At 40.6% G+C, this 13,971-nt stretch overlaps 1 protein-coding gene across 2 annotated transcripts; it reads right to left on the bottom strand.

Annotated features, from left to right (window-relative positions):
- Nucleotides 1–757: 757 nt before the first annotated feature.
- Nucleotides 758–13,243, bottom strand: LOC109095992 (ankyrin repeat domain-containing protein 50-like). Of its 2 annotated transcripts, XM_042763916.1 has the most exons (7): nt 12,970–13,243; nt 11,522–11,790; nt 10,079–10,758; nt 6,031–6,278; nt 1,756–5,166; nt 1,576–1,657; nt 758–1,326 (listed from the first exon to the last, which is right to left on the bottom strand). In XM_042763916.1, the coding sequence occupies exons 3-6, from the start codon at nt 10,546–10,548 to the stop codon at nt 1,635–1,637; spliced, it is 4,152 nt and encodes a 1,383-aa protein (XP_042619850.1). In that variant the 5' UTR covers nt 10,549–10,758; nt 11,522–11,790; nt 12,970–13,243; the 3' UTR covers nt 758–1,326; nt 1,576–1,634. The 2 variants fall into 2 exon arrangements, with proteins under 2 accessions (XP_042619850.1, XP_042619849.1); XM_042763915.1 differs by having other exon boundaries at nt 1,576–5,166.
- Nucleotides 13,244–13,971: the final 728 nt, after the last annotated feature.

Here is a 13,971-nt window from a genome sequence, read left to right as displayed (position 1 = left end):
TCTTCCACGTTGTAATATACAATGATAGCCTAACAAATACTGAACATTTTTTAATGCACAAATGGCAATTCCATAGAGGGTCGAGTAAACTCATATACAAACTAGCTCTTCCTGACTGTCTATACGAGTACTATATACAGTAAATGTGAGGGACAGGTGCTAAATTATGTCACATGCAAACCAAAAGGGATGCCAAGTTTGCTTCTTTCTTGTTGCAGCAAAAATTTTCACACAGACACACAAGATAATATACAGTTTTAATTAGTGCATCTTAATAAATTTTAACATACAAAACAATATAAACATTATAAATTAACTATTGTAAAGTATAAAAATTACATCACTGTCACCTTTCGCACCTCTTTTAAGGTTTTATTGACCAATGAGCATGTATAGGAGATCATGTCTTCCTCTCCAACTCCCTTTATCTGCTTGTAGAATAGTAACTTCTCACTTTATTTTTCCCATCTCTTTCTGTAATTCAATTGGAAAGAAGCTTTAAAATATTAATTTGCCCTGTTGACAGGTCAACTGGTTCACTGCTGACAATCACAGAATGTATAACTTAAAAAACTTCAGGTATAAGGAGTTGCAACTATGGACAAATCTATATCCTGAAACAAATAGTATGTCAAATGTAGCACATCTTTAAAAGACAAACATTGCTGATGACTCCCACAAGTCATTAACACATATCTGGCAAATAAAGTCACTAAGCAACAGTGGCGCTTTGAAAAAGCCCTTTTTTTCTCCCAGCAAGCCCAAGTCTGGGTGTAAATCAAAGAGTCTGAGCAATGTACAGCAGATCCCTCAAAAAGACTATTTTTTAATGCAGATGCACTCCAATTTCAACACAATTCTTATTAGCTGTTATAAGAGTGAATAGCTATTTTGTCTATGAAAAGTTGTGTCATTCATGCCGAGTTGTGTACACAAAAATCCCTGGGGTATGTATATGTTGACTTTTGCAAATGCACAACACCAGCAGAGCAAATATCCATAAGTGTCCCTCTCAATGTAAAAATATTTTCCTGTGATTGTATGACAGAAAATGAGAGAGTGCCAGCTGCTCTCCATTGTGACGGGATGAGGAGGAAAATCTCTGGAATGTACACAGCTTGAGCCTTTGAACTCAGGTTCCTCTAGACTCCCTATGTCTTTCCCTCTTCTTTTGTGCTTTGGGGTCAATGGGTTAAAGAGGTGGAGGTCAGTGTGTTATGACGCTCTCATCTGCCATCCTCCTCTACTCTCAACACGTCCCACACACAGTGCAGTGATTACCAACACAACCCTCACCTCCTTGAACTCCTAAATGTCCAGGTTTGCCTACAACAGACAAAGCTGTCATTAGAATTCCAGACATTCCAAGTCACAATCATAAAGACTGCAGCTGAAAGCACAGTGTGGTTCACTTCCATCTGGCATATCTGACAACTGCCCGATAAGACACGTATTATGGACATTCAAATAAATAAAGCTGTCTTAAATCAACTAATAAACTTTACATTTACAAGACAACTGACAAATTACAAGACAAATGCAATGTTCTATTTTTTAAGAAACTTAATGCCTCACCTCAGAGAGGGGTTTCCCTCTTGTAAAGTGCTGCACTGGTAGGCCCTTCAAACTGCAGCTTAATTGCCTGTTTGAGATTCAACTGGGGGTTAGAAGTTGTCATGTTAAACACAGACTCATCATGTGGGGAAATAGATGAAAGGTCAATGGTTGGAGACATGGATGTCTTTTGAATTTCACCTGAATCATCTTTTTGTGCATGGGATTGGAAGTGAAAATGAGGGTACCCTGAAGGGGGGCTTTCCCTAATTTTTGTTTGTCGAATTGGGCCCTCTTGATTTGGCATCACCCCTAAGGAAGCCATAACGGAGTTCCACTTTATATCTACTCCTCCAGCTTGTTTGAGTTTCTTCTCCATCGCATCCTCTATGATGTAAAGAGTTTTAGGTTTTAAGAGGTAGTTGCTAACCCCCGATGATCCAAGCTCTTTTAAGGGTTTGTCTGAGTCCAGCAGTTCAGTGAACGTACACTGTTCGTTTGTGGGACTGCTCTTGGGAACAGCCTTTTGACTGTGCCTAGAAGCTTTGCCCTTAAGACTGGCAGGATTGGAGCTAGGTAGAGGCAATGTGGATGGCCGACTGCGGCAACGAGGAAGCGAGTGTTGTTGTATCTGCTGGATGAAATTAAGGCTGTCAGCAGGCACGGTCTGAACTGTGGCCAGGGAGTGGCAGGTGGAGGAGGAAGTCTGTGAGGCAGGAATGGAGTGGAAACGCTCTGCAGTGGAAGCTGGGGAACAGGAGGCAGAAACTGAGGCCGAAGATGGAGAAGTTGTGGCTGGGATTCCATCAACACCCAGTTCTCCTGAACTAATGGATGCTTGGGTCTTGACAATGGCTGAAAGATAAGAATTGTTGGGAGCACCGCTGGGTGTAAATGGTATGAGACCTGAGAAGGACTTTGCACCATATCTCTCTAGAAGTCGCACAATTGTGAAATGGCCTAGTTTTCCTGCTACCTTAACTGGGCTGCGACCATAACGGTCCACATGGTCTGGTTCTGCACCTTTCTCTAAAAGCATGGCCACAATTTCAACATGCCCCTCCTGAGCAGCAATACTAAGTGCTGTGGCAACCTGCTGTTTGCAAGCCAGGTCTACATTAAGACCTTTAGCCCTAAGGAGCACCCTGCCAGCAGCTGCATGACCTCTCCATGCCACAGAGTGTAAAGGAGGCCGACCATCAAGATCTCTGGCATTTGGGTCAGCTCCATATTTCAGCAACAGTTCAATACCTTCCAGGTCTCCTCGCCAAGCTGCTACATGGAGTGCAGTTCGCCCTTCTGCATCTTTCGACTCCAAAGGGACACCACCTTTTTCTATGAGTACGGTGGCCATGTCTAAACGGCCCTCCAGGACCAGCAAATAAAGAAGAGGTCTTCCTTCAGCATCACGGACATCAGTGTCAGCCCCTCTACGCATCAGTAACTCCACAATCTCCCGATGTCCCTGCAGAGCAGCCGCACTGAGTGCAGAGTGTCCATCATATCCACGATGATCGATGGGTGACTTACGGTCTAGTAGTAGCCTGACTGTACTGCAGTGCCCTTCTTGTGCTGCTAGAATTAGAGGGCTCCGACCCTCTACATCAAGCTCACCCACACGTGCCATGCTACCTCGCTCGGTCAATATTGCACACACACTTTTGTGACCTTCACAAGCTGCAGCATGCAATGGAGTCCAGCCCAGGTCATCTTTGTGATTCTCATCCAAACCCCTGTCCAGCAGTGCTCTTACAACTTCAACACTACCCTTTGCTGCAGCCAAGCAGAGAGCAGTGCGGCCTTCTCCATCAATGCCATCCACTGCTGCCCCCCAAAACAGCAAATGGTTAACTGTGCCAGCATGCCCCATAGCAGCAGCCACAAGAAGAGGAGTGATAGCAGATGGATGAGATCCAGAACTTTCATCTACATCAGCTCCAGCTTCCAGGAGGAGTTCAACTACTTCCTCATGCCCTTCATATGAGGCTAGTAGTAAAGGCGTCATTCCATCTCGGTCCTTATGTTCTGGATCAGCGCCTCGCTCCAACAGAAGGCTTACAACCTCTCCATGCCCTCGTCCTCCAGCTGCTGATGGCACGCACAATGCAGCAACAGACAAAGCAGTACGTCCATCCCCATCTGCAAGATTCAAATCAGCCCCAGCATTCAAAAGGATCTCTACTGCTTCTTTGTGACCCATGTAGGCTGCAGCTATAAGTGGAGTACGTCCCTCACGGTCTGAGCGGTCTACTTCAGCATCATGATCAAGAAGGGTCAACAGAATTTCCTCATGTCCACCCCATGCTGCTGCTCGTAATGCTGTCCGGCCATCTGAATCACAGCCATGAATCTCTGCTCCTGCTTCCAAAAGTAGACGCACAGCTTCCTTGTGGCCACCCCATGCAGCAGAGCGAAGAGCAGTCCATCCCTCATTGTCCACCTGCTCCAGCAGGGCTTGTGCTGTGGGACTCTTGCTCCTATGCTCCTGCACCCACTCCAGCAACAACTGCAGTATACCAACATGGCCTTGTCTGGCAGCAAGAGTCAATGCAGTCTGTCCCTGGTTGTCATTCAGTAAAGGGTCTGCTCCACGGCTTAACAGCAATGCTGCTACATCTACAAATCCAGCATGGGCTGCAGCTGCTAATAAAGTCCGTCCATCTGATGGGTCTGTATGGTTCACACTGATTCCACTTTCCAGAAGTGCTCTCACAGAGTCTTCCCTCTGTAATGCTCGCCGAACTATCCTGCCTTCTCCTCCAACACAGTGAACCCTGACACTGGAGCTTTTGTCTGGGGAACAGCTCGCAGGGTAAATTCCACTTTTTATCAAGAGTTGTAGTACATCTTGCTGAACTAACACAGGTGTTTGACTAGAAGAACAGTCTTTTTTGGGACCATTAAGAGCTGGAACTCCAGTCCATAGCAACCACAGTGCCAGGAGGGCTGGTTCACCTTCATGGACTCCACTATTGAGGAGGTGGTAAGCCAGCTGGCAAGTCTCCTCTGTACTCAAACTACTAGCTCGAAGAGAGAGGAACATGGCCAAAGAAAGGTGACCATCCTTCACACAACACAGAAACTTCTGTGTGCAGTATTTAACATCAGTTAACCATTCTGCAAAGCTGCTATGAAAGATGAGTTTACTGCCATCAGGGCCATCTACAAACAGAGATGCCAGAGCCCTCATCTGTGCTTGGAAGTCTCCAATCCCAAGGTAGAAGTCACGGCTTCTGGCAATACTGTAGAGCTGCTCAGCTGTTAGTGGTTGTGGGGATGCCAAAAGGATATTCAGCAAAGGCCTAATATGGACAAACAGCCTTCGAGGAAAGAGTCTCTGACAAAGCCAAAGGTAGAGGCCATTCAGTGTGCCAGGAATGTCCCGAATTTCTCGAAGTCCTACTAGACCATGTGCAACACCATTTAGTACTCGCTCAAGAAACAAGAAACAGCCACCACTTTTGATGTGCAAAAGATTAAGCATTTCAGCCGTCTCTGGTATAAGTTGTCTTCTTAAAGCCCCATCCTGGTCAAGCCTCCGCAGGATATATTGCTGTACATCTCGTACAGTTGCAGGCTTTCTTAAGTCATCCAGACACAACCTCCTAAATCCTGCAGGGTAGAGAAGGCATAAGATAAAATCAGAGCAGTCTACACAACAAAATGAGATAAAATAAGACACAACCATTGTTAAAGCATCACAATGGTTTTTTAAGGCTACAAAATGAATACTGAAATTGCCTTATGCAACAAAAAGATGATTTAACTGTCTGTACAGAATTGCATGGGAGTCTCATTATAGTGTTTTCAGTGTCTCTGAGTGGTTTACAATATGTATAAGCTTCACACAACTAATCTGGTTAATTTTAATGTACATTATGAACACAAAGTACTCTAAATCATTGCACTTTTTTACATTTGTGTAATTCCAAACATGTTTTGCTACTACTACCTAAGTTACTATACAATTTAACAAAAAAAAACATTTGTCAGAATAATTTCAAAATGTTTTTAGCCCTCTGTGCAGTTGTTTCTTTCCAGTCTTTTCATCTTGTGGGCAGAGGTGAAACATGATGGTCCTTGAGGCTTTCCAAGCCAAAGTTAAGGACCTTGCGTTCAAATGTGTCATCCACAAGAGCTAATGAGTGTGTGGGACCCTCATCTCACAAGACCTATTCATTTCATCTAGTAAAAAAGCAAAACACTACAAAGCTATTATATGTTGATACAAGGACAAAAAAGCAAAGAAAAAGTCATAAGCTGTATGTTTGGCAATACTGAATGTTCAGGTGGCCTTACAAGTGTGGATAACATTATTCATTTGTTACTAAATGGGTTTCTAAACACAGAACAAAGTCCCTGTACACAGTCTTAACTAAGATGAACAATGCACAACACTTCAAGAAAATAATAAAGCTAACCATCTCACATTTCTCTGTGCTTATGAAGTGATTTGTGAATCATCTGAGAGTGTACCTGAGAACATCTTGCAAATGGCTTTGTTCTGGCGGCGTGCAGAGCAGACAAGGAAGATCCAGGGGGGCAGGAGCTGTAGGTATTTGAGCAGGAGCTCTGCGATAGAAGAACTCTGAGTGGTCGCAGATCCTGATATTGAGCTTTCTCCAACTCCATTACCTTCACAATACCCCGAGTCCAGTGAATCAATCACAATAAACACACTGTGAGCTGGTGGTGTAAAAGACAAGAGGGGCTCTAATACTGCCCTAAAGAAAAATGAGAAGGAGAAGGAGGTTAAAATAATTATACGTAACTAAAGGTATACCCTAGGGACCACTGTTGGCATAATTTTATCTTTAACCACACAGACATATGACTTTTAAATTGTGTCAGTATTACCTGCATGATGCTGATACAAACTCTTAAGTTAATTAGATTAATGACAGACCGGGGTGGGTGGGGGGCGAGTTTGATAGAAGAAACATAAATAGAAGAATGGAGGAAGGAAGGAGAAGGAGGGACATATTTCTCTCAGCAACAGCAAGCAAATTAGGAATTCAGTCATTTTAAGAATTGGAAATAGGAAAGACATGTCATCACATATGAATGAAAGTCTGAGCTTATCTGAGCTTATCTGAGCTTATCTGGGGGAAGTCGTGGCCTAGTGGTTAGAGAGTTTGACTCCTAACCCTAAGGTTGTGGGTTCAAATCTCGGGCTGGCAATACCACAACTGAGGTGCCCTTGAGCAAGGCACTGAACCCCCAAAAAATACAGAGCATGAATTCTGGCTGTAGGTCACGTCATAAAAGGAAACGAGTGCATAAATGCAGCATTGTTTTGCATAGAATGCAATTATGTGAGGGATTCATTTGGAATAAAATATAACATCCTTTAAAAACCATCCAGTGAACTTCCAGCATTTTAAAGCTGTCTTATACTTCAACCTTTCTTTCTTTTGGCCACTTCTTCTGAATTGAGGTGTGGCTGCAGAGGCATTGTGACTCAGTGTTATGGAAGCTCAGTGATGGTTTCTGTTGCTTCCAGGGCATACCAGTAGACAGTGAGAAGGTGCTGCTTCCTTATCAGACTCAAATTCACATATCTGTGTCGCTCTTATCACTGACACACTTCCCAAATTGTATGATTGCCTTTTTAATCAAACACTTAAATGTGATATAATTTATGATAATACGCTTTCATCTATCCCAGCTTAATATACAGGCAACTAAACAAATCATAGGTTGAATTTCCAAAAATCTGAGGTGCTCTCTTAGTTTGAGCATCATGAAACAGCCTAAAGGGCCCTGATACCTAAATTAATCGCAAGAGATCGGAACAGGACTATCTGTTTGTACGTAGTAATGGTTAGAGAGTCGGACTTGTAACCCAAAGTTTGCGGGTTCGAGTCTCGGTACTGGGAGGGATTGTAGGTGGTGGGAGTGAATGACTAGTGGTCTCTTCCACATTCAACACCATGACTGAGGTGAGCAAGGCACCAAACCCCCATCTGCTCCCTGGATGCCGTGGCAAAAATGGCTGCCCACCGGTCCTATTTAAACTTCCAACACATTTAGACTATTATTTTCCAATAAATTTAAAATATATTTATTATTTTCATAATCAATGACTAGAAGTCTAGTTTTAAATTACACATTTTTAATATATATTCCATAATGCATAATCAAATGTCTTACACCCAGTATCCCTGTTATTTTTTTCAAATTTTCAAAGATTTTTATAAACTGCTTAATTTGGCCCATTTACTTTTTGAACTCTTTATTGATTTTATTTAATCGCATAGAGAAAATGAATTAAAAAAATACTTTACCTAATGGAAACATTGCATTCTATTTAGAGTCAACATAGCTAAAATCCTGATAATAATGAATATCAACACTTGTATTCTTTAATAGTACAGCGTTTTAAACAGCATTATATTGTAACCTTACTTTGTCAGTTTTGGATAAACAGTTCAGAACTGAACTTCCTGTCTCATAATCTCGCCATTAAAAAATATAATCATGCCATGTCTAATGCCCTTTTAACATGCTCACAGATCACAGCTTGAGCCGAACAACCTAATAAATAAATAATTACTTCCTAACTCCACAAAGATAAGCTATGGGCTTGTCTTGACCCCAAGAATGGTCATGCTAGTTAAAACTGTCAAACAGAGAAGGATTAATAGATCAAACCTGAGGGAAAAGTTATTTGAAACTTTTTATACTTCAGTAATGGACAAAATGAAAGGTTTAGGGTTTTGGTCATGGTCAAGCAGCTGAAGGTTACAGGATTTAAAACCCAACCATTGATTCAGCTGGAATCATTTGCAAGTCCTCACTGACAAAATCAAATGAAGTCTCAACTTAAACTGAGAATAGGTTATAGTTGCTATAATTCCATTTTGCTTGGCAAAACATGTAGTGATTTAATCTACTGAAAATACAATAATCTTAGAGGAATTTTCTGTTTAATACAAATATATCTCGACTACAGAGTTTTAAACTGATGAACAAGTCATAATTATTTCCTTATGACAGAAGTTCATGTCCTGATAAAATAAACTCTCCTTATCATTGCTTGTCTTTTAAATAAACAGTGTTAATGATAGCTTGCATTTCACCCCTAAACTAACCCGTCATACATTCTCTCACCAGGACCAGAGAAAACATCACAACAGTTTGTCAGCATGTGTAAAGCAAATGTGGAATGTGGGCCTGTATGTCAGATCTGTAAGGGAAAACTGAAAGAACTAACGTAAGCGCAAACACTGAAAGAAGGTAAAGAGAACAGTTAAAGTTGTGAGTATGCCGACCGCACCAAGAGAAACAAACTAGTGGCACAATTATCGGTCTTTACCACCTTTTTCCCCCCGAAGGTTGTAAATAGCATCATCCATCTGCACTGAACGCTGGGCTATTGTGATAACTGTGAATAGGCATCATTATTGCGATGAGAGGAATAAATAAATAATTATATGTGTCAGAAAAGCAGAACAATAGCCACTTTTCCTGCTTTTGACAAAGTCTTTCTGAGGGGTATCAGACGAAAATACGATGGAGGAGGAGAATATATGGGGTGGGAGGGTTTAGTAGGAAACAATAAAAGAAACCTTGTTTAAGCAAAATGCCACTAAGTGCATTTACATTCACAACAAACATTAAAAGCATCAGCTTACTATTAATAACCAGAAAATGCAAGAAAGCGTGTTTACAAGTTTTTTCCCCCTCTGGCTTTCCTGTCCAAAGACTAAGAGAAAGCGGTGTGGACTATATTCAAACAAACGTCTTCTGCAATGATGATTTAACTGTTACACAAAACATCATGAATTGAAAGTATAATTGATTATTTGATCTATAAAATTCCATGTTAAATGCTACAATTTTCTGGAGCCTGACACTGCAAGACAAGAAACGCAACAAAACGTCTAAGTCATTTAAAGGCCCCACTGAAGTGTCATTTTCTTTGCACAAACAATGTGAAATACAGAGGGAGTGTGTAAGGTACACCAAAGGCCTAGCTGTGAAACATCTGGGATTTCTCACAGGAGTAATGCTTGGAGAGCAAACCTGAAATGCTTAGAGAACTAAAGGCTGACAGAAACGAGTTCAAAGGGATCTTGAACAGTGAGTGATTTGTTGCAGAGCAAAAGCAAGAGAAAAATCTGAGAAATTCAGAGGAAAGGAAAAAGTGGTTTTTAGAAGTACTGAAATTGTGAATTTTTAAGATATGAAAATCCATATTAAAATGTTATATTTTGTATATTATATAAATGATTTTTAAAAAGAAATGAATAAATAGTTACAGAAAATTAAGAATTAATATTATGGCAGTGTTGAATATATCATATATTGTTGTAAAATGTTTTTTTTTCTAGTGATATTCCATTGATACTTAAGGTTCTTGAAACTATATCTTTGTATTTACTCATTAATTGTTCAAATAATTTGTATTGATTCATTAATTAAATTTTTCTACCGTTCAGATGAAATATGCTATCTAAAAATAGGAGATTCTAAAACTCACTGCATTGTGATGTATGAACCATGACATGTATACACCAACCTTTTAAAAGTGTTATCTGGTTCTCTTTGGCAGTGGAGGGGCTCCAGGACAGCAGCAATAGCAGCACTGCTTATTGCTTTCACATAGTTTGGTCCTAAAAATGCACTTTCCTTCAGCTGTTCAACCAGCCCCAGTACAAATCTCCACACTTCAATACTGCCTGCATCCTCTCGCTGGCAATAATGCCAGGCCAAACACCGTGATGCCAACCCCGCCGCTCTGCATGCTTCTGACTGGGGCCAAACCAGTTCTGTGAGGAGGGCCGTCTTACCCGTGCCCGGGCCCCCAGTCACTAGGACCCCTGGAGAGACACAGGCCGTTCCCTCCACGCTCTTTGTGGCGTCTCGTGCCTCTAGGCATCTTTGTAGTTTCTCAAGGGCCCATTCACGGCAGTTGAACCGCCGGCCCCGTAACAAGCTAGGTAACATGCTCCTCATCTGGCCCCCAGGAGATGAACAGGGACAGACCATGAGGATGTATCCTCTTCCATAGTCCCTAACAGAACAAGCAAAGCAGGTGGCTTTGGGTAGTGGGGTTCGGTTGGGCTGTATGCAAATGTTTGCTACTGAAAGGTTCCTGGAATGGAGAATCAGAGAGAGTGTCCTCAGATGACTGTTGGCTGCAGGTCTGTTTGTATTTTGCAATCCCGTAGGTCCAAGTCATGCTGCTAGTCGGAAGCCCTGTAAGACAAAACAAACATAAAGCTTGAGGAGAAGGGTGTAATTCAGCCCATGTTTAAATACTTTCTCTAACCCAGTTTAATATGCAGATACAACTCATAATCATAATAATAACTTTCATAAATAAAATGAAGCTCAAAGTGCTTCAGAGGTCAGAAAATAAAAAATACTGAATAATTAAAATAAAATATAAGTGAATCATTTAAAAGGAAAATACAAGCTTATACAAAAATTAATCGGTCGGTTAAAAAGATTGTGTTTACGTATTGGTTGCGCCAATGTGTCTGACTGCTCAGGATGCAGATAATGTTTTGTAGTACCACTGTGTTTACACTAATCACAGAGATTAATTAGTGAGTGGCTTACTTTATGAATTAATTCTTGGCTTAGGCTACTGTAATGTAAATCTCATGTGATCTGGTGGTGCTGCATTTAGCCATTATGCTCCAAAAATGTGGAACCTTTTACAGATTGAAAACAGTCATTATTTTCTCAGTTCCGTTTGGTGATGCTAGCGGCACAGAAATTACACACTTCACCTTTAAATGAAAGCTTGGCATTTAACGCAGCCATGAGATGTGAGAAGGAAAGGGTGAGAGAGAAATATAAATAGAAAGAAGGGTAGAAAGTATCTGTCCCCTGATGAATGCGAGAGCTCGGATATGCAAGTGAGCCAAGGTGCTGACCCAACCCTCAACTTAAACTGTCCTAAGCAATAAAGATATAAAAAAGAATGAAAGAGAAAGACAACACAAAATCTTACCTTTGAAATATGCCGTTTCATTTTTTTCCTTTATGTTTTCTCCATGGCAGTGTTCAGTCTCACCTCAAACATATTACTCTCTCTTCACGCCTTTTTCCTTTTGCTCATTTCTTCCTCCTCACAGGTCTTATGGTATTGCTGGACAGACTGAAATCTACTCCTCCTTTCGCATATTCTCCATGGCTCCCAGCTGCTTACCGGTTTTTCTGGTCCTTTATCTCCTCCCCTCCTGCTCCTTAACATGTCAGGACATGAAGTGAAATAGCTGACTAGCAGAAAGAGAGAGAGGGAGAGCATGAGTAAGGGAGGAGTTAGGGTTTAGGGTCAAAGTTTAAACACAGATGAGATGCATGATGTCATATAGTGTTTCTCTTTCTTGCTTGCTTGCTTCGTCGTCCGTAGTACACATTCTCTTAAGAGAGCGAGAACTCATGGACAGAATCCAGATTGTTCCTCTAAACATACCTCACATGTCTGCAATTTATTAAAAGCCATAAAACAAAACAGGAGTGCCTTCAGTGAACAGCAACCTCATTATAACAAATGCAGTGCTGACAGTGTATTTTTTACACCATGTCTAAATCAACAACTAACTAATCAACAACATATGGTGGGGGGTGGGGTAGTGTAGCGGTTAAAGATACAGGCTGTCTGCCCAGAGGTCACAGAATAAAATTGTTACGGATGATCTATGAATCCTCTAACCATTGTATCCTCAGGGAAGTGCCCAACCCAAGATTGCTCCAGGGACTTTTCTGCTGATGACAGATTAACATGAAAGACATTTATTCATAGACCACGTAACAAATTTACCACCTTATATAAAGTAAAGATAAAGATGCCGTGTTTATCAGTTCCTAAAAAAGATGCATTGAAGACAGCCAAACTGGATACTACTCACAAGGCTCACGATACATCTATATATGATATATATATATATATATATATATATATATATATATATATATATATATATAGCTGTAACTTATTATCCCTCACCTGTCTATAATTAGGCTACAGTTGTGACAAAGAACACTCATATGGTTTCCTCTGTGTTAGAATAAATGGGTAGTTTACATGAAAAGCCCAGGAGTGACAGCATTGTCCTGCAGTGTAATATAGGCAACAACTATAGCGCGTCTGTTTAAACAGGATATTTAAATAATCAAATAATAAATAGGATTATATATTATAAAATATGCTTGGAATAATAAGAATACATTTTACATAATAATAAGTATTTTTAAATGCATTTTACACAATAATAAGAATACATTTTGTAAATACATTTTATGACCTATACAGGTGAACCTATCACCTTTCAGTCACCAGCCGTTTTTATCCATTATTAGGTTACACCAAGTACAACTAAGTTCTGTGAGATAAATGATTCAGAAAGCCAACATAAGGACACAGTTGATCGCAATGAAAAGATTCGGAAACCTTACCAGTACACTCGGGTTCCAGTCTTCTAAATACCGTTTAATTGACCGGAACTGGAGACTCAGTGCAGGTTACAGGTGCCGCATCTTCATCATTCTGACGCCCACCACACTACACTTGGACAGCAGGAACCCGAAGCCTTCGAATCCTTCACGACACAACGATATAATCAAATAACCTGTTCGTTTCTTGTCAGCATGGCAACAGATCCACGCGTGTCCACAGTATCGCTCCACGGCACATCTGTGGTCGAATCCACGCACTAAGATGCGTTGGTTTAGTACAACATGAAAAGTGAAACTAAAAGCGAAAGTGTAAGTCGAAAAATCTTCTACGATAACACAAACACAAAGCGTCGTGTTCGTCGATAATTCTTGTAGGTTTGCACAAACGCAAATCAATTAATGTCTACAAAAAAAAAAAAAAAAAAAAAAAAAAAAAAAAGAAGAAAAAAAAAGGCAGATCACTCGCTGCAACCTGGATGTGTGTGGCAGCTCTAAGTTTTCATGCATATTGATTGGTTTATTCAGATCGTGATCGTAGTAGTCCACGAGAGGGCGCGTTTGTTAAGTAGTATGAGATAGCTGTTTGATGCAGTTATAATTCAAAATGGTAAACCTATTGGTAATATTTTTTTTTATACAAATAAGCAAATATAAATAGACACAAATATAGAAATATATAAAATAGGACTATACAGGGGGTTGAAATAATACCCAGGCGTTTGTGTGAGATTCATTCTCATAGATGTTTTTCTTAGAGGCTTTGTTTTTTAACTTGTGCTGAGTTCGAGAGAGCTATAAATACTTTTATCTCTTCTCGACAAGACTACTGCAATTTAGTGTATATTGGTATTAACCAATCATGTATAAATCGCCTACAAGTGGTGTAAAATGCAGCTGCCAGACTTTTGAATGGCACTCGCAAATACGAACATATTACTCCCATCCTACTCTCTTTGCACTGGCTGCCAGTCCATTTTAAAATAGAGTTTCAAATTTTACTTT

The sequence above is a fragment of the Cyprinus carpio genome, chromosome A9 (genome assembly GCF_018340385.1).
Source record: "Cyprinus carpio isolate SPL01 chromosome A9, ASM1834038v1, whole genome shotgun sequence".
Taxonomy (NCBI): Eukaryota; Metazoa; Chordata; class Actinopteri; order Cypriniformes; family Cyprinidae; genus Cyprinus; species Cyprinus carpio.
Note: the sequence above shows the minus strand (reverse complement) of the source record. Positions and strands in the feature narration are given on the sequence as shown.

What these genes read in the sequence shown, in the direction of transcription:
- LOC109095992 (XM_042763915.1), bottom strand. Translation starts at nt 10,548, where the DNA reads ATGGTCTGTCCCTGTTCATCTCCTGGGGGCCAGATGAGGAGCATGTTA. An exon ending in CCAGATAACACTTTTAAAAG is followed by an intron (nt 6,279 to 10,078) that starts GTTGGTGTATAC and finishes ATTTTTCTTTAG; the next exon opens with GGCAGTATTAGAGCCCCTCT. An exon ending in CATTTGCAAGATGTTCTCAG is followed by an intron (nt 5,167 to 6,030) that starts GTACACTCTCAG and finishes TCTACCCTGCAG; the next exon opens with GATTTAGGAGGTTGTGTCTG.